General features: G+C 40.8%; 1 protein-coding gene across 9 annotated transcripts in view; it reads left to right on the forward strand.

The window, feature by feature from the left end:
• eif4g3a (eukaryotic translation initiation factor 4 gamma, 3a) overlaps window positions 1–24,247 on the forward strand; it is a 59,622-nt gene extending 35,375 nt beyond the window's left edge. For 5 of the 9 annotated variants that reach the window (XM_084349674.1, XM_084349677.1, XM_084349678.1 and 2 more), the window contains 23 exons: window positions 1,485–1,573; window positions 2,922–3,210; window positions 3,333–3,457; window positions 5,381–5,500; window positions 6,550–6,705; window positions 7,201–7,398; window positions 7,676–7,822; window positions 7,939–8,175; window positions 10,167–10,271; window positions 12,141–12,279; window positions 12,577–12,716; window positions 14,807–14,897; window positions 16,117–16,234; window positions 16,357–16,583; window positions 17,506–17,618; window positions 18,026–18,198; window positions 19,620–19,745; window positions 20,215–20,296; window positions 20,575–20,673; window positions 20,801–20,947; window positions 21,448–21,529; window positions 21,668–21,814; window positions 23,221–24,247. In XM_084349674.1, coding sequence (XP_084205800.1) covers window positions 1,485–1,573; window positions 2,922–3,210; window positions 3,333–3,457; window positions 5,381–5,500; window positions 6,550–6,705; window positions 7,201–7,398; window positions 7,676–7,822; window positions 7,939–8,175; window positions 10,167–10,271; window positions 12,141–12,279; window positions 12,577–12,716; window positions 14,807–14,897; window positions 16,117–16,234; window positions 16,357–16,583; window positions 17,506–17,618; window positions 18,026–18,198; window positions 19,620–19,745; window positions 20,215–20,296; window positions 20,575–20,673; window positions 20,801–20,947; window positions 21,448–21,529; window positions 21,668–21,814; window positions 23,221–23,402 — 3,332 coding nt within the window. In that variant the 3' untranslated portion in view covers window positions 23,403–24,247. The remainder of the gene's footprint in view (window positions 1–1,484; window positions 1,574–2,921; window positions 3,211–3,332; window positions 3,458–5,380; window positions 5,501–6,549; window positions 6,706–7,200; window positions 7,399–7,675; window positions 7,823–7,938; window positions 8,176–10,166; window positions 10,272–12,140; window positions 12,280–12,576; window positions 12,717–14,806; window positions 14,898–16,116; window positions 16,235–16,356; window positions 16,584–17,505; window positions 17,619–18,025; window positions 18,199–19,619; window positions 19,746–20,214; window positions 20,297–20,574; window positions 20,674–20,800; window positions 20,948–21,447; window positions 21,530–21,667; window positions 21,815–23,220) is intronic. The other 4 variants (XM_084349675.1, XM_084349676.1, XM_084349680.1 and 1 more) reach the window with 1 other exon arrangement.
• The last annotated feature ends 349 nt before the right edge of the window (window positions 24,248–24,596 follow it).

Below are 24,596 nucleotides of genomic sequence, written 5' to 3' on the forward strand. Positions count from 1 at the left end.
TATCACTGGTTTGCTGAGTCAGAGTCGGAGAAATCAGAATTAGAAATACTTTATTTGTCCCCGAGGGGAAAACTGAGATACATCAGTTTTGTCTTCCGAGAACAGAAATGTCACAGTGTAGAGAATTTATAAAAAAAAAAACAACTATTAAATAGAAAAGAGATAATAGAAACTATGTAAAAAAGGTAGGTTAGATAAAATATAAAATTAAATGTTAAAATATGTGCAATAACCTATGATTTATGACAACTATATATACAGTATTTATATAGTAAAGAAGTAAAAAAAATACATAGTGACATCTGCCTCATACTACACTACACAGTGAAGAGCTGCACAATATATTGTTTCAGCATCGTCAGTATAGTCACATCGCAGCGTCGGATGTACACTGTCAAGGAAGGCAAATTAACTCAAACACGGCATGGAACAACTTTTTAGCTGTTTGTCTCATTATCCTTGACTAATCTACAAGAGAGATGTCTGTCTCATATCATGAGAGAATTTAATACTGCTTAATTTAGTCAGATTAATGGGTTCTTGGGAGGTTTTTGCTTGTGAGCGATGAGGAACCTTCATAATATTTATCAAACAAAGCAGAGCCTACTTTGGTTGTTTGATAAAATGCACTCCTCTACAAAATCCCCCCAATCATTCAAGAATGATTATTTTTTACCCAGATAGAGCTATTCAAGGTATCTGGAGGAATAAAGTCCTGTATTTTTTCATATTTCAATATATATCGCAGAAAATTCAAATCTGGAATGTCAGTTTTTGCCAATATCGTGCAGCCTTAATACAGCGCGTATAATGAATGAGGTAATAATTGACAATAATTTTCAGTATAAGTGCTACAGTATGCTAGAGAAATTTCACAGTTGAGGAATTGCTTAAATCATCAGTAGAATACTTTTAATTTAATTAATTGGATGAAATGAGAAATTGCACAGAATTGGACTATTATGTTAGATCATAGACTAACTAATGTCACTTCTTCTAGCCATTTAAAGTCTTTACTGATGCATTCATATCAGTTTATCATGTTCTCGGTTTATAGCAGATTACATTTATGACAAAGATGTGCTCAGAAGTACAGAATTTGAAGAACTAAAGCAGGAGAAGCATCGTTAGCTGTGTCTATCATATCAGACCATTTATCCATCTTTTTCCACTCTGTCAAATATTATTCGCTAATAATGTTTTATTTTGGTTTGTAAAGTTTGACATGTAAGGACTATATAGGTCTATTTAAGTGACTTTTAAGCATTTTATAGAATTATCTGGTTTATATTATCTTGACTAATACCATCTGCAGCCCGTTGTAGGCTTGAAGATTTTAGTATTTTCCAGGACTGTTGTGATAGATGTGGACTCGCAGGTTTATTACCACAGACAAAAACACAAATTTCTTGTTTAAATCCGTTGTGGTTGTGTTGTTTGCTGACTGGCTGGGGCTGATTGCCTTTTCCTGTGTTTCCCTACAGTGAATCAGACTGCGTCTGCTATACCAAAGACCTGGAGGAAACCAAATGAAGGGATCTCTGCTGGAGACGCACCTCAAAAGGAGGAAGAGGTAACAAATGAGCGTATTGCGTCTTGGTAGAAATTTTATTTAGTCCGGTGACTACCTACTTTTCAACAATTTAGTGAGATCCTGTCACCTTTTTTTAAACCTTTGGTGTCTTTTTTTGGAACAAGACATTTAAAAATGCCTACAAAGTATCAGAAATCAGGACAGAGAGGCTGAGAGAGAAGAGGAAAAGGCACAATGTGGGCAATAGTTCAAGTGGAAAATGTTTCCACATGTGAGGTGGAGGAAGCAGACATAAATGACTTGGGGGTGTTGTTATCGTCCGAGAACGACAGCGAGGAGTTATCCATCATCTTCATTGCTCTCCCAGCCCACTGTATGTAAAATCAGCTCAGTCCCGCTCTCATTTCCTCTCCTTTATTGTTTTGTTTGGGGCTTATAGCTGTGGGAGAATTCTCACACCATCAGATAACTGGTGGTACAGACGTGTATAGATGCCTTCTTTGAGGCTACAAACACAGTTAAAAAGAAATGTTATTTTACACAGAGAGACACAATTCACGCAAAACCTTATAAAATAATACCGATAATTAAAAATAAACCTCACCACTCACATTTGAATATCTGGAGGAGATATTCAGAAACTCTTCACGTCTGGATGGGCAGAAAACTTAAGATTATGAAAAAAATAAAATAACGGTGTATGTTTGTACTAGGCCTCAGAGAAAGCAAATTTTTAAAAAAAATCATATAAATCCTTCATAGGGGTGTCCTGGCCAAGACAACACAGAGCAGGTAACACAAAATCAATAAAATCTAAGAATAATAATCTCTTTTATTGTGCAGAAATGGTATAATTCACATACTATTGATTTAATGACAACAGCAGTGGTGTAGATAAAATCATACCAATATAGGTTTGTCCAATCTACGCTACCAATGGCCCAGCCCACTATGACGAGCCTATTGTGCCCCTATTTTTCCCCTTTTCTGTCTTTTGTTTTGCACCTGAGCCTTCTGTCCTTTCTGCATTTCATCATCTCTCATTCATCCCCGAGTCCCAAACCTTCATTACGTTTTTATTCCCTCATCCCTCATTTTCTACTCCTGCAGTTTTACCTTTCCTTCATGCTCTCACCCTGTCGGCAGATGACCTCCTTACAGCTTCATAACTAATAATTATAGACCGTGTTATCTGGAGAAATGGTGATGCTGCTACTTTTTAAATGTGATGAATTATCAAATCATTCTTTTTTTTGTACATTAAATCCCCTCAGAGAGAGCCTCACGACAGCAACCATTTATTATTTGGCTCAATGATAACAAAGCGGCGCATAATGCTTACTGACAAATATTGAAGATCTGAAAGCTGAGTTTTTCTTCCACACAGGACGAGCCCAGGCCGGTGGATCAGCCTGCTGGAGACCAGGCCCCGCAGTCAGCTCCTCTGAGAAGCAGCCCAGTGCCCCTACCACCAGTCTTCACTCCCACCTCTGCTCCACCTCCGGCCAGCAGCCCCGAGGCTGACGGGAAGCCTGCTGCACCAGAGGAGAACGGTGAGGCTGAGATAGAGCCCATGAGGAACGGGGCGGGCCACACCTCGGAGACTGAGAGCAGTGACAGTGGAGCCACCCCCGGAGACAAGGAGAACTCCACAGGTGCTCCACAGGACATGGAAGGTTAGAGAGACAGATGTTAAAAGCTACTTTAGACAAAACTTAAATGTTTTATCTGTATAACAACGCTGTAATTGCTCTTTTTTTTTGTTTCCTTCCCTCTCCAATTGTGCTTGGTGGTCCAGACCTGGCCGAGTCCAGCGGGAAGCGTCAATATGACAGGGACTTCCTGTTGGGCTTCCAGTTCATGCCCGCCTGTGTACAGAAGCCTGAGGGGCTCCCGCCCATCAGCGATGTGGTGCTGGACAAGGTGAGTGAGCCAGTTTTGAACTGATATTGTAAGTCAGACAACAGAAAATTAAACGGCAATACATTTTATATTCAATTAATATTTTAAGACCGTTATGAAACAAATGGGGCTGCGACTAACAATCGTTTTCATGATTAATTGTTTAGACTACAAAATGTCAAAAACAAGTTGCTCCCAAAGATTCTTCATTTACTGTCATAAATGACAGAGAAAAGCAGCAAACCCTTAAATTTAAAAAGCTTGAACAAGCAAATGTTGGACATTTTTCAGAGGTGGCAAAAGTACACACATTCTTTACTCGGGTAGAAGTAAAATATTTAAAGATACAATCAGTAGGATTTGTCCAAGCTGTTCCTAAACGCCCCACAAAGATAGGCGATTGTAGCGTCTCATTTCCAGGTCGGCAAATGCAAACATTTTGGGTTGGTAAAGCGTCCCGAGCACAGCAACAAACTGAGAAAATGAGAAGATACAGGCAGAGGGCTGCAGGATCGCTGCAGATACGAGAAACAAACAAAGCTTTTCTCCCTCTCTGTCTGTTCCTATCTTGTTTTTTGTCTTTTACGCCGTTTCATCTCGCTACGTCTGCCGTGCGTGATGTCCACTGTTAGGTTGAAATCAGTCTTGTGATGTTGGGAAGGCGGCGTGCAGTGATGCAAAATAAGAATAATCGATCATTCCCTTCAAATGCATTCAATCTAAAGGAACAAGCCTGTTTTAAAAATGTAAGTAGTAGAGAGTAAAAATGAAAAGTTGTCGGGAAAATGAATACTCACATAAAGTACGAAAACGAAACGATTATTCGATTATCAAAATGGTTGGCAAGTAAATGTCTCTCAATTGACTAATCAATTAATCGACTAATTATTGCATCTCCAGAAACAAAGATGCCAAACATTCTGTGGTTTCAGCTTCTTAAATGGGAAGAATTTCTGCTTTTTTTGTCTTTATATCTCTGTAATTTTAATGTCAATGAGTTTTTGAATTATAATTGGACGGAACGAGCTATTTTTAAATCTCACATCAGGCTCTTGGACACGGTGATGGGCATTATTTCTCATTATCTGAGATTATATTTAAGATTTAAAGACTGTTTGTTTGATAAAGCTATTAATTGATGGATAATATTAATTATTAATGAAAACGGTCATTAGTTGAAGCCCTAGTTTTGAAGAGAGCTCCTCGTGAAACAGGTTTCTTTTATCCTGAGCTCACAGCAACAGGCGTGTTTCACACACTGGATCAAAGATAAACCACAGAGAGTTTGGTTCATTCCTCTGATCCACACATACGTATGGGTGGAGCATATGGTCCGGCCGAAATGCTGTTTTGATTAAAATCACATTGCTATTATGTCACACTTGGCAGTGTTGAGAGTACATGCCCCTCCCCCCATCTCACCAAAAAGAACAAGCAGACCGGCGAACAGTTGATGTACAATCCCTTAGTCTCATTTTCTCTGAGGGGGAAAGTGAAATCTCTCTGGAAAAGAGTCGAGAGGAAGTCAAGGACAGCTGAAAGACAAAGAGCTGGATTTGTTCTTCTCTCCTCCCCCACAACTATCTCGCTCTCTCCTGCGTGCCTTTCCTCCTTCCTTCCTTCCTTCCTTCCTTCCACATCTGGTTCTGACTTCTCTCACTGAACGACTGAGCGGCCCGCTGAACCCGCCAAGCACAATTTATCACCAGAACAGTAAAAATACATAAACCAGAACCTGCTGACACTGGATGACTGTGATTTACAACGGGTCACCTTAAAGGGACCACTGGGTTAGAAACGCACGCACAGACAGACAGTCTCAGCAGGCTGACTCCTTTCCCCCCTATCGCCACGATTATTAGGGGATCACTGCTCCCCCTGCTGTTCACCCCTCATCTTGTGTGCGTGTGCAATAATGTGTTGTGTATGTTGTGTGTCTTACAGATAAACCAAAACAAGTTGCCATCTCGGGTGGTGGACACCAGGGCGATTTCCAGAGGACCTGATTTCACACCTGCTTTTGCAGATTTTGGCAGGCAGATGACTGGAGGAAGAGGAGCTGCAGTGAGTCACACATGAACACACACACACACACACACACACATGCACGCTCAAGCTGCCACAATCATTCATAAAATCACACACAGTCCTCCTGTTCTCACTTTCCATTTCGACACTCAGTTAGTCCCCACGTTTACCCCGCTGAACTAAAACGAGTTTCTGTGGGACGAAGGCCAATGGGTTGTCGCTTGGTTGAAGCACCTGTACTGCGAGGATTAAAAACGCTGCACGTTGACATTAGCTAACACTATGGTCTTATGGCTTCTTCGATATCCATATTATACCTGGTCATATTGTGATTTCAGTAATATGTCAATTAACTGTGAAGCTTTACATAATTCCATAAATCAATTGAAAAAAACATCATAATTTAATAATTTATTTTATAGGAATCTACATATAAAGCATTTTTCCAAGTGCCCTTAAGTTGTTACAAATAACAGAAAAAAATGGGGGCTCCGCATGCTGTACATATTGAATAATTGACATTTTTATAACCACTATAACAACCTCTCCTCTTAGCTGCTTGAAAACTTGCCGCTTTAAGAGTATATTGACGCTGCACATCTGTCAAACTTTTCATTATAGTTCGGGGATTGCAGGATATCATTTTAGGTTCTTGGTTCCAGTTGGTTTCAGGCGACGTCTATAAATGTTCAGTGGCTGATTCAACTCCAGGATACCATTTATAAAGTACAATGCAGCACTGTTTCACCATTATTAGAGTTGAGATTTGTTGGATCAGAATTAACCTCCTCAAGTGCTGCAGCACATTAAAGTGTATCTGTTCTTGTAGACAATGCAGAGTCACTGTTATGGCTCTGCTCAAGTAGAATAGATTACGTATTTCACAACATGATGAGCAGAGCAGATGGTAGGTACATTACAGTCATTATAGTGTAGCTTTGTTTTATGTTTTTGATTACATTTTGTTGTTTTTATTACGGAAAGGCACTTAAACTGTAATAGACAACGTGTTTTTGTGACTTGTTAAAGGAAAAACGGCAGGAATATTGACATGCTGTATATTCTGCCATTCTTTACATTCACAGCTTATGAACATTGGGGCGCGGCGGCCTCCGCCCAGGAAGATCATCATGAACGTGTCGGTGAACGATGACATTCAGCTGAAGAAATCGGAGAATGCCTGGAAACCTGGCTTGAAGAGGGAGAGTCCTGCAGAGGATCCTGAGATACAAAAAACACAGGTAGGGCCAAGTAATCTTGTATATAAGCACACAGACGTACTGTACACACAAACACACACAAAAGAGCGTGAGATACCTGCACCAGACTTGTTTCTTAATATCAATAACTTCTTTGTGAAAGTCCACAATTCTCATGTTGGAAATCTTTAAACCTGAACCTAATACATATATTTTCACTTCACACAACCATATCCCAACATAAAACCTACCTCTACACAGGACCACACACTTACTTTTACACTTACCTGCAATGCTTGATAAAGAAAATGATTTGTCAAAAAAATCTGCCTTAAAGTTGGTTAAAAATAATCTTGAAAAGACAATCATTAAGTCTTCGTGTCTCATACCTGTTGACCCCCTGCAGTTATGAGGAAAAATATGCATTATATAAAATAGGAAAAGAAAATCCAATCCAAAAACTACCTATAGTAGCCAGCCCTATAACAGAATACGTTTTCAATGATACGTCTAATTAAAATGACTATTTCCCCTCAGGATCTCTTCAGGAAGGTCCGCAGCATCCTGAACAAGCTGACGCCTCAGAAGTTCCACCAGCTGATGAAGCAGGTGACGGACCTGACCATCGACACAGAAGAGCGGCTCAAAGGGGTCATCGACTTGGTCTTTGAGAAGGCCCTCGATGAGCCCAGCTTCTCTGTGGCCTACGGAAACATGTGCCGCTGCCTCGCCACGGTCAGTGCATCAACCTGATGATGCGTGTTTGTGTTTGTAGGGTTGGTAATGTTAAAAAACATGACGTAGCAACAATAACTGATGTTCTGCATTGAACACGAAACATATACAGACTGTTCTGAGATCTGCACATGGAAACTATAAATGTAAAAGTTTCTTTGTCTTATGGCCCCAACCAAGTCACGGTAAATATACGGAAAGGGTTAGTTTGTTGCTTTACTTGTCTTTATACTTGTGTTTCTTTACAATATCTTCTCTGTGTACTATTCATGTACAGCTCAAAGTGCCCATGACTGACAAACCCAACACCACAGTGAACTTTCGCAAGCTGCTGCTAAACCGCTGTCAGAAGGAGTTTGAGAAGGACAAGGTGGACGATGTGGTGTTCGAGAGGAAGCAGAAAGAGCTGGACTCTGCTGCATCGGTACGTGGCCAATGAACGAGTGTGACAACAGATGCCGGAGTGAATGATACTCTTTTGTGTCTTATGAAAAACGTCAAGGTCGAGTATTTGATTTGTGTTTCCTTGGTTCCCTTCAGACGACAGAGCGTGAGAGGATGCAGGAAGAGCTGGAGGAAGCCAAGGACAAAGCCCGGCGGCGTTCCATCGGCAACATCAAGTTCATCGGCGAGCTCTTCAAGCTCAAGATGTTGACGGAGGCCATCATGCATGACTGTGTCGTCAAGCTGCTGAAGAACCACGATGAGGAGTCTTTGGAGTGCCTGTGCAGGCTGCTAACCACCATCGGCAAGGACCTCGACTTTGAGAAGGCCAAGGTGAGGCGGAGAAGAACGTTGATTTATTACATGAACCAGAGTGGTTTCTTTTTTGTTGATTTCATGTTTTTTTGTGATTTGAACATATTCATTGGGAGCTTTAGAGGTGTTTGTAGTTGGAATTGTTACTTTATGTCAGAGCCAGGCTAACCATTTTCCTGTTTCCAGTCTTTCTGCTAAGCTAAGCTAACTGGCTGCTAGCTGGAGCTTAATTTATACCATACAGATATAAGTGGTCTCTGCAAGAAAGCCAATAAGTGTATTTCCCACAACATCAAATGATTCCTTTAATTTGTGTAGCTTCGTGTGAAAAGGCTACAGAGTTGTGAATCCACAAGAGACTGCAGTGGCTCAGACAGCCTTCAGAATAAGCGCCTCATGCTGTGTACGTTAGTTAATGAAGGATATAAATCTTTTAATTAATGTGTGTTTAAAGGGGTCAAAACAGCATGTTGTCACAGATCGCAGATGAAAGCTTGAAATATATTCAGCAAACTGAAATGCTGTTGGTGATTTAGCAGTTTTTTGCAACTGAAAATAACGTTTATTAGCTCAATATTATTATTATAGACTATTAAGTGTAATTAATAATGTGGCAGGAACTTGCCTTTTGTTGGTGTGTTGATGTGCCACACAAAGGCTAGTTGTCCATAAGACATTTGGAGGCTCCCTGGCCCCGGGGTCAAACCATGAAGAGACCTGATTTTCTTTGTCTCTTGCTGTAATAAAAACTTTTGTGACGTTACGATGAAGTAATTCAGACGAGGGAATTGTGTAATTCGGGCCAGTACCGATGTTTAGAGTAACAATTTGGCTGATAGCCAATTACAGGTACCGATGAGCACAAATTAGATCATATAAATGTATGAAACAAACTTCTGTCACATTAAAAAAGATTATTTATCTAAAAGGTAATGCAACAACAGCTGTGCAACAACACACTCAATGATCTGAATTTTTCAGTACTTGCATGGCCTTTCAAACTGAAGACAGGGACATCATGAGTCAGAAGCTCATGAATGTGCAGCGCAAAATTGATGCGAGATCATGCGACACAAAAAACATCTTACTTGCAGAAGGTGAATATCAGCTGATACAATGCTTGGCTAATAAATCAGTGCATGCTTGATTCAGACAGTGTTTGCAGTGATGAAGTCATGAGGCCAACAGTTTGTCAGCAGCCCTTTGACGTCAGTGCAGTTTGTCGGTATGCATCTGCTAGTGGAGGTGATTCTTATCAGCAGCAACACAGTTTTGAGTGACATAAAGGGGAAGTTCTGGTTTGATTTGATCTCACACCAGCTGGGCCACATTCAGGCGGAGGGGAAACAGTTTATGTAGGTTATGAGTGAAACGGGAATATCCCCACAGTGTGACCACAGCTTCGTTCTGTCCGACTAGCTCTCCTGTCGACATCAGTGACTCTTTAGACGCAGCCAGAGTCACCACATGCTTGAAGAGACATAACTGACCCAGAGGCCTTTCTGATCTCTCTCTGCTGTGCTGTGGATATGTGGTTTGATCCTCATCATCTACCAGTCACCCTGCAAATGGAAAGCCCTCTGACCAGCAGGGAAGCTGCTCTGAACTTTGTTTGCTTTTCTGTTTGCTACTGAAGGATATTCACACTGTTAAACAACAGATAAACACAGTTTTTGTACATTAAATCCAACAGAATGTCATCATAAATCATCCGTTTTGTCCTTCGGATGAGTTTCATCTTGTTTAATGTGGTAATTTTCCAAACATGGTCGTTTTAATGTCGGGCCATTACACTGAATTGGATATGTTCTTTCTGGGCTATTACAATTTTTGTTCTGCTGTCTCCGAAAGATGTTCCTATTTAATCTTCAGCGGTCAGAGCAGCTCCTGCTCAAAGTAATCAACTGAAATAATGTTGAAATCCCTGACACCTAGTACATCGAATAGAGAAACTTAGAATTTAACCTTCATGTCTCAAATTAACCTTCTCACTTGCTCTCTTTCCTCAGCCTCGGATGGATCAGTATTTCAATCAGATGGAAAAAATCGTCAAGGAGAGGAAGACGTCATCTCGGATACGGTTCATGTTGCAGGACGTCATAGACCTGAGATTGGTAAGTGTGTGTTTGTAGAAAGTCCAAGTTCTTTCCTCGTGTTCAGGCTAGCTCTGTCTCAAGATTAATTTTCCCACAGAGGTTTATTTCAAGATCTTTATGTCCTTCTGGATAATGATAGTGGATATTCTGGTTATATTCTGCTAAATAGATCTACTACTGCTCTCTTTATGGATTTTAAACACATTTGTGTGAAATATCTGTGAGAAAATACACTGAATAATAGAAGCAACACATGATTAAGGTTTTCATAGAGGCTCTAAAACTTAGAAGTTAAGTTGTAGCACCATTGTCACCATTATGCATTTATAAGAAATATAGATGATCCCATACAGCTTTGCACCGTTTGTACTGTCTGTGCTTCTTGACACCAGCCTGAGTTAGTGAGCTAGCTTTTAGGCTCCAAACCAAAAATCTGCAAACTGATCAGTCCTCTCCCCTGGCTTCACCTCTTAGAAGTCTAATCAATCTCTAATTACTGCATTTCAAAAGCTCAGATGAGTGTTTAGAGACATTTTACACTGCCTTCCTCTTGTAGATGTGATTGCTACATTCACTGTGCGCTAGCCAACAGTTTGACAACTTGACAGTCCCGTAAACTGTCGCTAATGATCTTCACATCACAGTTTAACATCATGACTCAAGATTCTACTTTTGACTGAAGACGGCCTTTTTCGTTCAAGTCGTCAAGTTGTTTCAACAAGGCCTACACAAGTTTTTGGCTTCAGGGCAACTGTTTTATTAACCCTGAGTCTGAACACAGTGTAAAAGCAGAATAAATAGCACTTAAACACTGTTTAATGGAGAACTGGTTCTCCATTCCCACCCCTAACTACAACATTAGGATATTTACCCTCTGTAAAAGATGTGTTGCTCTGTTGGGAAACAATACCACTCCTGCACAGAGTGTCAGATACATGACATTCTTTGAATTTAAACCCATGTTTCAGCAAATTGCTGCTGGTGTTTTCACTTGCAATTATCGTTTTAACAGACGTTTCAACGAGCACTGTTGTCGTCTTTCTTTGAAATGAAGCCACGCTGTCAGACCGTTTCTTCTTCTCCACCATGAATCTTTTCTCTGCCATGATGTCATTGTTTTGTCACAAGCAACTGTCAGAAAATCATGCCGGCATCAATATAAGGACTTGATCCAATGGATCGGACAATTTGGCGCTAGTTCTTGATTTCCATTCATATTGTCAATATCTACTGATATATTGGCCATTCAGTTTAAGGCCTAACCAGGCCTGGGGGCTCAATTTATGCTCCAGGTAGACGCCATATAAACATAACATCTGATGCATTGTTTCTCCTCATGTAACAATATTTATCTGTATTGTCCCAGTTAAATAAACTAACAAATAAATAACCAGTTGGGGGCACATGAATGTATCCTTGGCTCACAGCAGTTGCAGAAACAAACATGAAGACTTAGAGGAAGATACACGAACAAGAAGCAAATGACTTTATCATGACAGGTGTCATGTCAGGCGTTATCAATAGAGAGACATCTGCATAGATTAAAGTGTGATTGTCTCCTACAGTAGCTCTTACCTAACACAAGCTGTTTGAATCAATGTCATCGTCTCCTGCAAGATGCTGGAACCATCCTGCTGTGCTGCGCTGCTCAAAATCAAATTTGAAATTAAAATGAGCAAGGTTGCAGAGGCAGAGCAAGGATCCACTTTGTTTAAAAACAAAACCTCCAGATTCGGCATCACAGAGTTGCACAAGTATTAACAACTGAAGGGTTGATAAATCTGTCAACACATCTGTCTTTTAGTTTTGATCATTGGCAAATTCACCAGCGTTTCCTCTGTGCCTGACAACCAATTATTTCTGAAGTGTTTCTCATTATTCTTTCAGCACAACTGGGTGTCCAGGAGAGCGGACCAGGGCCCGAAGACCATCGAGCAGATCCACAAGGAGGCGAAGATTGAAGAGCAGGAGGAGCAGAGAAAAGTGCATCAGCAGCTGCTCTCCAAGGACAGCAAGAGACGGCCAGGTCAGGCCCGCAGTCTAAATCCTCTTTAAGGCTTAGAGTCACATCGACACAGCTACAGTGACTCAGGAAGCTTGCGAGCATACAGGCACACTTCCTGTCCCTATAGCCTGCAGAGACGCTATTGTGCCAAACAGCAGACAGGAAGCCCCCCACTCCCTCCCATCTGTTAGCCGACCTATAATATTTCATCATGTAAAACAGAAACGGTCAAAAAATGTCACTCGTGAATGAAAATAGTTTGATTTCCACTTTTAAAACTGTGTTTGATCCGTCGATGTGTCTCTTTGGCCTCCACAGATTCAAGAGATTCAAGAGATCAGAGAGATCAGCGAGATCAAAGAGAACAGCGCGTGCAGAGAGAAGAGACCTGGAACACTGTGCCCATGACCAAGAACAGCAGGACCATCGACCCCACCAAGATCCCAAAGATCTCCAAGGTGAGACATGCAGCTACAGCTAAATACCCACAATTTCCCCTTTCAACTGAAGCCCTGTTCGCCGGGCTGGTGTAACCTCAGGGCCTCTATTGATTTGTTGTAATTGCAGAGGTAGATCGTGATCGTAATCACACTTTAATGTCTGTAACTTCCCCTGCAAATTAAATTACCATATGTGCCATTACCATATTTCACCAAACACAGATGCCATGTTATAATATTAGTCCCATGTGAATCGACATCTTGGTGATTTGCGCTTGAACCTTTAAAAAAAAATCTTTTATATTGACGTTCAAAGTGAGTGACAGAGAAGGTTAGGAGCAATAAAAGGTTGTCACATTTAAGTGCAGCCACACAGCGTCCTGTACTCGATCTAAATGAGCTGCAAATGTGAATTTATGCTTGTAACACATGCAGAAATCAACATTAAACTATGTGTCTGCTCCAGAACAGAGGGTCCACTTCTGAAACATCAATATAACGTAGAGCTTTGACATCATATCCCGGGGATAATGTCACTAAATTCAAGTAAAAAACAAACTGTGTGATTCGTGCAATAGATTCATGGAATAAGCAGACGTGTGCAGTTCATTTCTAAATATCATCAGGTCTCCTGGGAATACTAATCGTGTGTGAAGAGGGCTTAAGGCTGCTTTCACACCTGTAGGTGGGTTCAGGTGGTCCACACAAGGGGAAGACAATGATACGTGTTGTTTTGATCTGGTTTGTGTTGACACAGACTTTTCAACTGAATAAATGCAAAAAATAGAAGCAGTAAGACACAACGCACCTCTTATTTAGGCAGTTCACAATCAGCAGATAGACCTGACAGTAGTGAAGTTTTCCAATCTACCATTGTAAAATCCTCCGGTCGGTGCATACTGCAGCATCTGTTTGATTTATATATTTAACTGCCAGCCTCACCAAACCAAGCAGCTTAGGTTTGAAAGCATAACAACAACCTGTAAGAGGTTTTAATGCCATTAGAGCTGCAACAGTTAGTCAATTAATGATGATTCAACCAAAAGAAAATCAATTGCGAACTATTTTGATTATCAATTAATAATTTCAGTCTTTTTTTTAAACCAAACATCTGTTGGTTCCAGCTATAAATGTGAAGATTTGCTGCTTCTCTTTGTCAATTATGACGGTAAAAGAAGAGTTTGGGGGTTTTGGACTGTTGGTTGGACAAAACAAACAATTTGAAGACGTCAGTTTGGGCTTTTTGACATTTCCTTGACTAGAAATTCAGATTTCTAGCAGATTTATCAAAAAAAATAATCTTTCGTCACAGCCAGGGAGCAAAGCAAATGTTCAAATTTTACCAGCCACCCATTAGATTACAATTGTTGTTTTTGGCTTTTTAATACTTGCATATTTTACCAGCATGTGGCTGGTGGCTGGCACTGATTATGTACCCTGGTTGCAGCTCTGAATGTTTTACAAAGGTTAAAATTAAATAATGCATCAAATTCACAGAGGATGAATTCAAAGTTATGGTGATTGAAAACCAACCAAGGATCCACATTTGACCAAAAACAACCTGAAAGGCTTTGTTGCAGCATTTTGAGTCTGTGATGAATCTCCCAGTCTGTCAGGTCTACACTGTTATTCAGTTAAACGCGTGAGGTTGTTATTCGTGTCATGACATGTTGGTCTCACGGTCATTAAGCGCTTTTCCTCGTCAGTCACAAACTCTTTCACTTCACTGCTGGTCGTTGATCTTTCTGTAGAAAGTTTCTGTACACAGCAGATTATTGTTTACACATCACCGAGAGGAATCCTGTGGCTCATGATGTTTACACTGTCTCTGCCCTCATCTGATCTACATTATTGTGGTTTATGTTCAGTAGTACACAGTCCACCTGCTGGATCTACGAGGTACTGCTTTGTTAAAAAAAGGAAAAGAAAAGTATTTTATTTTTTGCGGAGCTCCACTCGCATGAGGTATTCTGCCATGTTCTCAGTGTTAGTCGTACAAGGAGAACATCCATATCACTCGAACTATTCGTGCAATATATTACATGTTATACACTGTATTCTGGCAACGTGTTCTTGCAGCTTGTTCTTAAATTCTCCTCTTTCTGCAGCCTCAGATGGATGAGAAGATCCAGTTGGGCCCTCGGGCTCAAGTCACGTGGGTGAAGGGCAGCAGTGGAGGAGCCAAGGCCAGTGACTCAGGTAAGAATACACATATTAACTGACCCGGCGTGACCACAGTGGGTCGAAACATTGCACGAGCGAAAAAATTGTTCATCAGCCAAGTGCGTTTCATCTTGTGTTTTCTCATGAAAACATCAAAGTGACTCAGAGGTGAAGCATGATTCTTCCAAACTTTTTTCTTTATCCTTCACCTCTCTGAGAAATCAAAATTTGAGTTCAAACAAATGTGAACTTCTTTGAAATAATCTTGGTTCTTCCAAGTAGATGCCCAGCTGTGACACATTACATCATCTGTGCCTTTTTGACGGGCCAGGTGTGACAGTCAGATTGTAGCTGCAGCTGGTCTAAATGTCACATAGTTCTGGTATCAGTATCAGTATGCCAAAAATGTTGATAGCTGTTCCAAACGACCACTCTCGAAGGCGGGGACGAAATGTCTGCCAAACAAAGGGACAAGACTTCATAACTGAGGGATTACAGTGCACACTTTCAGGCCAACCTTGAAGTGACAGAAATAGTTGCGTAACAGAACGAAAAAAGAGACCGAGAGAGAAGTTAAAACCAACCTGACACACCTGACAAGTTGCTTTGTGAAGTAGACATCAATGTTGGTAAAAATCTATGATGGCGAATAAAATAAATGGGGTCAGTCACAATTTGCAGGTTGCTGAAATAGGCCTACTTCACTACAACACATAAGATGATTGATCATATTTAGTTTTTCCGTCTACTCTTCACAACGGTAGCAGCGTGAACTTATAACCATCAATAATTGTATTGCATTTCTTTATAGGGACCAACCAATACAGTTTTTTTCAAGCCTAATACTAATATGGAGTATTATGGTGTTTTAGTAATCAAGGAGACTGATAACCTATAATCGGAAAAATGCTGAATATCATCAATAATTGGTCTATCCCTAATTCTGTGATTGACCCTCGCAGTTCACTATTGCTGCGGTTACGCTTCCTTTATCAAGCTAGCTACGCTGCTGTGCCGGGGTGCCACAGAGGAAAAATCTGTGGCGGCAGTAGATTTACCTAAAATGACAAATGGAGAACATGATGAAAGTGCAGTTAAAAGAGAGTTTACTGCCTCACAGATTAGGTCGTGAGGAGAGTTTTTGGCTGTTTAATAGCCGGTTGAAATATGTTTTGTCTTATTTTTTTCCATTCACCAGCTGTTAGCAGATAAACCAAAAGCTGTATTCATGTCTCATATTTTCTCTCCATAACAGAGCTATCACGGACAGCCGGCCTCAATCGTTACTCTGCGCTTCAGTCTACGCCTTCACCTCAACCCTCCACCACTCCTCCGCAGAACCCCGACTTTGACTCCAGGAGAACTCTGGGAAGGTAAAGGACAACACCTGGCTCACATTTAGAGCTCCTGTTCAATCGTTTCATCTCTGTGCCTCTGATAGATAATCTGTCACACAGAGGAACATCCTGGTTAGCTTATTTGTTTGTCCTCCCAGCAGTCGTAGCAGTAGCGGGAGGGAACGCAGTGAGAAGCCACTGATCTCTGCCCCTCCATCGTCACGGCCCGGGTCGTTCATCAGGGGAGGCAGTTCGAAGGAGCTGCTGGAGAGTCAAACCCCCGATGAGCCGCGAAGAGACCGGGAGCGAGAGGGAGCCGAGCCTCGAAGGCCGAGTGTCACCGAGGAGAAAACAGAACCGGAGCGCAGCAGAGCCAGGGAGCCTGGTGAGGAAGACAGTGCTGCACAACACAGGACAGACAGGAAAATAATATTCGAAAAGCGAGTTCAACCGCATTCGCTTTCGGCTTTTTAGTCTAAATACACCCCTCAGCCGTTAAAAAAGTCAGTGACTTTGTTGACGTTGAAAGAATGACAGTGAAAGCATGATGAGAGACCAAACTGCTTGTAAGATATGAGCTTGGAGGTAGAAGATGTTTTATTTTTATTTATAAACCCTAATTTAGAGGCATACTTTGCAGGACACCGACACACAGACCTACAGCCCTCTGTCACCGAGGAAAGATTTGTTGCAACGTCATGCAGAAACCTACGTCACATCATGTGGGAAAAAGTTTTGGGAAAGGCTTGGGGAAAGTAGCATTTTGACTCTAAAACATACATACTTAAAGTTAAATTACAATGTTTGAATTTTACGACAAGAGGAACACTACTGGGAAGCTACAGAATGATATAAAAACCTCAAAAACAAGGAAAATAATGGACCCGCCCTTTAAATACAAAACTGCCTGCACCGCACCAGACTGATTACACAGTAAAAAGTTATAGAAGCAAATGTAAAATTAGAATTTATTGCACTTTAGCTCTCGACACTGTGGAAGTCACTGTTTTATTGTTTTACTCAAACCAGCAGCAGCTACAACGTGTTGTTTTTTACATTTATTTTCATTATTTGATAATCTTATAAACATGTGTATTGTAAATCTGAAAATATCAACCTCTTTGTCTGCTGTTCACAAACTAAACACCTTTAATGGCATCGGCAACTATGCATAACTACATTTGAACCTCTTTTACACTGACTGTAAATGCTTTTTTAATCTCATCAGTCGATAATCTATTCTTCAGTGTCGTCGTCGCTCTACCCCCATGGAGAGGCTGTTTATGCTGTTGTTGTTATGTCTACAGTGAAACCTGAGCCTGTGGTCCAGACCCCAGACAGACCTGCTCTGTCTGAAGAGGAGGTGGAGAGAAAGTCCAAGTCCATCATCGACGAGTTCCTGCACATAAATGACTACAAGGTACTGAGATTCACGAGAAAGTCAACAGTAGGTGTCTGTTTAGGTGCAAACACTGGATTAGGAGCTTATAAGCGTGTCAATGATAAATCAATGATTGCTGCTGCTGCTACCACTGATTAATTTATCATTGAATAATTCATTTGTCTTTACGTAATTTATGATTTAAATTAGCTTAAGTGATGCTGTGACACATGCCCGTGTCAATTTTTAGCAAATGATATATGTATACATACATTAAATGAAGTATACAGATTTAGATACTGCTCTGTAGTTACTGGGTTGATAAGATCAGAACAGTAGATAAATCTTCCTTCTTTATCATGTAGCAATAATCAGATGCAGAAGCATCTGTTGTTTTATTTCTCCTTCTTCACCCAGTGTTGTTTTGTCGTCTCTGTTTCCTGCAGGAGGCTGTTCAGTGTGTGGACGAGCTCGAGTTGGGCTCTCAGCTGAGCATCTTTGTGCGTGTCGGGGTCGAGTCGACTCTGGAGCGCAGTCAGATCACACGGGACCACATGGGCCAGCTCCTCTTCCAGCTGGTGCAGAAGGGACTCCTGCCCAAACCTCAGTTCAACAAAGGGTCAGTTCACCTGCAACATGCGTCATGACTTAGCTCGGAGCTAATTGTTCATTTTTTTAACTTAATTTTTGTTCTCAGTGAGATAATATCATAGTCTACAGTTTCGTATAATGGCATAATAACATAGGGATGAATAAAACATGAATAGATAAATTAATAAAATAAGATTAAATGAATAATACAGATGAAATAACTTTACATATCTACCTTCTAGGGGTTGAAGAGATTTGTGTTTGGGTTAATTGTTGCATTGATCAGCCCATAATGTCAGTTGAGGTTTCACTGCATTTATTAGCTCATTATAGGACTTGTTCTTTTATAATTTTGGAAAGTAGGTCATCTGCTCCATCTCATAGATATTCCAAATCCTTCAGGACCACAAATAGTACGTGGGCGGTTCAGGTTTTAACCTGTTAATTGTGTTAGATTTCATTACTGTGGTTAGTAAGAGTAAGATAAATAATTTGCAGCTCTTCAGCTCTTCCACGTACCTTCAGGTTTTACCCCTGAAAAGACGATCTGTGGGTCTTGAGCGATGTTGACGTGGCAGAGCTCGATATAGCACTTCCCGGAGTGGTCTTAGTGACCAGAATATGTTAAAGTGGTGTCTTATTTGGGCTTCACAAGTGTGTGTTGGGCCCGTCTTTGCCATTATCTGTGGTGTTCAGAAATATCTGGCAGTAACTTTCCATATGAATTCCCTCCACCAAGTGTACTTCAGAGCACGTCACCTTCCATCCCTCCCTTGATGGCTCGTGTTGCATCTCAGCCTCATTTCTTTCTTTAATTTGGGTTCATACTAAAAAACTCCCAATAAAAGGTTGAGATTATCTTTCCCTGACTATTCCCCAGTTGTATATTTATCAAGATTTTCTCTGCTCCTGTGGGATTGACAATTTTGTCCCAGTCTTTTTTTGTTTTGTTAGAAAATGTCTCAATTGTAAAAATCTTAAAAAATAAAAAGTTTGTTTTAGGGAGATGAAAGCATTTAATTGTGGTTTCATCGTTATCTTTTTGGGGAGTCCTTTTTTTTCATGCTTGCAGGATTTTTGTTTGTGTCTTTGTCCTTATACCCATTTTCTGGCTTTTATTCAAGAAACTTGAGGCTGCTTCTTAAAACCTTTTCTTGTGTATTCTTGCGATATGAAGCACAGCAAACTGTCTCAGTGAGATGTGGCTCCATACACTGTTTTCTTTCATTGCTTATGTTATGTGACTGCTCCTCACCTGCCTCCTATTTTCAAATACAAACAATATAATTGTTTCGAAACTATTACATTTCCTGACAAACTCGCATATAAAGTACACCTGAACCTGCCCTCAACCTTCAGCCTTGTAATAATTCTAAAACAATTTGGTTGAAAAACAATATTTTATATAATAAAATGATTTTAAAGGTGTGTCCTCTTTGTTTTTCTCAGGTTTGCAGACACGCTGGAGCAAGCGGATGACATGGCCATCGACATTCCCCACATCTGGCTGTACCTGGCCGAGCTGCTCAGCCCTGTGCTGAAGGATGGGGGCTTCTCTATGAGAGAGCTCTTTAGGTACTGAGGCTGCTGCACCTGAGCCATTCACTTGACACTCAAGGAGAGCTTACACTAAAAATACAGTCACATCTGGTGTGTTTGCTCAGGAAAAAATGATCGATTTGTGTCAGAAATAGTTAAGAATTCTTCCCCTTGGTTTGTATTTCCACCACAATACCCCATTTCGATCAGCATTTTCACAGGGTTGCTGTCCTTTGAGCCACACAGTTTGAGTTAATGTTTCTCCTTCCTGTTCTCGTTTCCAAGATTAATTTCAGACAATGTAAGAGTCGCCACACACTTATTGACTGCAGAGGAAATTGTCTGAAGTGTCTCATAGTGAAGCTGTGATTTGTTAACATGATGTAAACTTCCTCATCTGACTAGATCTCAAGTAGAATACAAGTTGTTTCCGTTATTTATCTTCTTTATGAAGTGAAACCGTTTTGGCAGACGTTTATTGAATTCCATCTCTGCTTGTTCACAGTGAATTAAGGAAACCTTTGCTTCCTGTGGGAAGAGCCGGGATCTTAATTTCTGAAATACTGCACTTACTATGCAAACAAATGGTAAGAAAACACTTCTGCTTCAATTGTTGTTTAAATTTATTTTGTATACATTTATGTTTCCTGCTATTATTATAAAGAAGAAATACTGTTCGGGTCAGTTACATTGTGAGAAATATTATGGTCAATTGATTTTTGAATGTGAAAGAGTAAGGACAAAACATAGAATGAATATATATATATATATATTTCGCTTTTGATTAATAGCAAAGCTTGGCTCATTTGTCAGAAACTCAAGATGTATCAGAGAGGGCTGACATTGTGCCGTCTTGTCTCCACAGAGCCATAGGACTGTAGGTTCTTTGTGGAGGGAATCTGGCCTCAACTGGACGGACTTCCTGCCAGACGGCGAGGACGTCCAGGCTTTCATCTCACAACAGGTTGGTAATAAAGGCCTCGACTCACATAAAAAAACCATACCCTTCCATCATCCTCTTGTTTCCCCTTTCATCCTCTTATTTGCCACTTCCTCATCATATCGACATCATCTTGTCTTGACACAAACAGAAACTCCAGTTCGTTCTGTCGGACGGCTCCGGCCCCGAGGCGGCTCTGTCTAAAAAGATCTTGTCTCCTGAGGAGCTGAGCCAGCAGCTGGAGAGACTCCTCCTGGAGGACATGGCCAGCGACGAGCAGATCTTTGACTGGGTCGAGGTATGAGAAGTGACACATTTCTCAGAGAAAAACCCAAGTCTCAAATTCTGCTAGCGAGTGTGGAAGTCTATTTATTATGACACATAGGCAGGTTATTGAATTAGAGAAGATGTTATGACAGGAGATGTCATGGCAGAAATGTCTATTAAAGGGGCTCTCTGTTCTCAGTGTGCTTGTATCAGTGTTTGCGGCAGGCTGTAAGTCTGCCACTGTGGCTACTGGCTACAGTGGCAGAGTGTTGGGGAACATGAGAGCATCCAAAAATACGACACGGTGCAAAGGGAAACTGTTGTAAACTGTTGTCCTGTTGGAGGAGAGAGCATCTTTTAACTGCTCCACAATTCAGGCAAACAACACCCACTCCCACTCACATACCCTGAATACAAACATGATGCTACTAACATGTTTTTTTTTTTTGTATTCTTGTTGAAAGTGTTCCCTGAAATTAAGTGAAATTGACAAGTGGTGTCTTTCATCCTCCTCTGTTCTCCGTTTCCCAGGCAAACCTAGATGAATCTCAGATGAGCTCGTCTCCCTTCCTGAGGGCCCTGATGACAGCTGTGTGTAAGGCAGCAGTGAAAGGTGAGCACTCCACCACCTGGTGGAGAGATTTCTCTATTCTGCTAAAAAATCGCACCTCTGATTGCAGTTTTTACTCTCTGCCAAACTGAGCGCAGAGGCTCAGCGTGCACTCACTCTGCCTCCTGCTTTACCAAACAGATGATAACACCAACTGTCGAGTGGACACGGCCATCATCCAGAGGAGATTGCCTGTATTACTCAAGTACCTTAACTCAGACACTGAGCGACAGCTGCAAGCACTTTATGCACTTCAGGCGCTGATCGTCGCCCTCGATCAGCCTCCAAGTAAGTGCTGCGTCATAGTTTACTTCTCCTAATGAACTATGAGGTTTAATTTTCTTTACTTGTTTATTTCTTTATTTTTTATCAGAGAAGATTTAACTGTTCAGCTCCTACATTGTGTTTACACTAATCTTTTAAGCAGCATTATATTAGATGGTATAATCTCACCACGGAGATCCATTAAGCAGCTGTCACGTGATCTATCGATCATGTCACGTGATCTTCATCAGCAGATCTTCAAATGTACATTTTTCAGAGCACTTAAAAGACTTCTCCGCCATGTTGGATTAAAAATAAAAGTAAACATTTCCAGGGTCAACAAGGAACTTAGAATCTCAACATCACTGTGCTCTGTAACTTTAACTTGATTCGGGTGTGGTAACTTGATGAGCAGCATTTAAAGCATTTGTGGCACCAAATAATAAACACATTTTACGAGTAACCAGTTGGCACTAAACTGGAGACATTGCATTGAGAGGAGTTAACCTGAATGAGTCAGGGAACCAGTAAACTTTATGTTCATTACAACAAACATCAGGGACTTTGGTGAGCTCATACTACAACATTCAATACAATCAATCATATGAGTAAGATTATATTCAAATTCACAAAGTACCAGAAATACAAAAGCTGAAAACAATAAGACCTTAAAGTGTGAAAGACCAAATGGCATAAATGAAGAAAACTAGAAACCAGAACATAATCTACATTGAAGTGCCAGAGGCTTACCTTTTTTAGGACTCAAATACCCTCAGGATATATTCTTCTTTTGAACCTCCCAGATTTAAAATGGGTTCACACCTCCTCCAGAGGGCGTTTCCAGAGGCTTATGAATGATCTGAAGTACAGACAGTCAAGGGTTACTGCAGCAGGACAGGAAGTAGTGTCGGTTTACTGTCAGTCACAGATAAAGCTCGTATAATTTGTCCATAAAAGATGCTTCCTTGCTTTACCTCAAGGGAAAATCTAGTCTGGCGCACATTTTTCTCAGTTTTCAACTGTATCATCAAAATATGATTGAGTTTTAAAGGTGCAATTTGTCAGAACTTGAGTGTAAAACATTTAAAAAATTATCACTGTGAAGAATGAAAAGTTTTAACGTTCGGTCAAATGCAGCACGTTTATGTATAGCACTGTTCCATCCATTGAAGTTAGCCCGATACTGGCTACTGAGCCCAGTTTTAGTTTCCCCGGCTGGTGAAAAAAATTCACATCGTGCATCCCTAGAAATAAGAAGCTTAAAGGTAAACAATTAGGCTACTCCAGTAATATGCTGCCCCCTATTTGTGTGGAGTATGATTTTGACAGGTAGCCAGTTTTTTCATATTTAACCTTCAAAAGTCATATGTCACACTGCACTTCCATATCACAGCCCAAAAAAACTGACCGATGTGTCTTCGCTCTTCCAGACCTTCTCCGGATGTTCTTTGACTGTCTGTATGACGAGGACGTCATCTCGGAGGACGCTTTCTACAACTGGGAGTCGAGCAAAGACCCCGCCGAGCAGCATGGTAAGGGTGTGGCCCTCAAGTCCGTCACGGCCTTCTTCACCTGGCTGCGGGAGGCGGAGGAGGAGTCGGAAGACAATTGACGAGGGAGACATCCGGGGGACATGACGTAGAGTAGAACTGCATTCTTACGGCAGACCAAACATTCAAAATGGATGTGTGGGCAGGACGACATGTTTACGGCTGGAATTTTTTTCTGCGGTACGGTTCTGAAACATGCCGCCATTTTGAGTTTGGATTCCAACGGCGGAAGCACTAAATACCTGTATTATACATAGAAAATATTTTTGTTTTAAATTTTAACTTACTTTTCTTTTGTTACTTTTTAAGAAGAGACTTAAAAGATACATAGGTTCTGGACTCTTTAATTTATTATTTTTTTAAGGACTGCAAATATGAAAGTTATTTAACATTTGCAGATGCTCACAAACGAGAACGTGACGACAGAAATAACAATATAATTAATTATAATAACAAAATAATAATTGTGAAATAAATAGCCTCCCTGGATTCCACACTGTTTGGTTTAAAACAGGGTAAAACAAAATTATTTTGGGATGAAGGGGAAGCAGCGATAAAAAGGAGTGGATGCACAGAAGCTATTAACGTTGTCCGTGTATGACGTTCGAGGTCAACGGTTATCTCTTCATAACCAGGAAGTGTTTCCCTCAGCCTTGGCTTGCTCTACGTTGACCATGTACATACGCCTCACGAGAGGCAGAGGTATGCATTCAAGAAGCGATGCAAGTCAGTCCACAGAACTGTCAAAACAAACGCAGATGAACAACCAGGATACATTCAAATGAAATGAGCAAAAATGCAACTTTAAAAAGTAAATGGCCAGGGTCGCTGAACATGACATGCTTGTAATACTTCAGACCTACAGAGCAGATTAAAGCTTGTAAATACATTAAAGACAAAAAAGGTATTTAAAAAATGCTGATTCTCATCATTTGTTCTTTTGTTGGGTGGTGTTTGGAGACGTGCGACTATTTTTCTGTCTGACTTTGTGTGTGTGTGTGTTCAACAGAGGCAATGTTTCCATTTGTTTGTATTATGGACGATGCCTTTGTCATCCTAAGAAGAAGAAGAGCTGTATGCTTTGACGAGGAGGAGCAGCTGGAGCCACTGAAGCATCAACAATCATTATCAATTAACTCTCAATCAATGCCTTGGTTTTAAAACTGTTGCGGCAGGTCATTTGTTGCTTGTATTTAACCACAAGTTTTATATTTTTGTGTCTAGATCAAGTTGTGTGTCAATGTGGTCATCCAGGT

The sequence above is a fragment of the Pagrus pagrus genome (genome assembly GCF_965226575.1).
Source record: "Pagrus pagrus genome assembly, chromosome: 3".
In the NCBI taxonomy this organism is placed as follows: Eukaryota; Metazoa; Chordata; class Actinopteri; order Spariformes; family Sparidae; genus Pagrus; species Pagrus pagrus.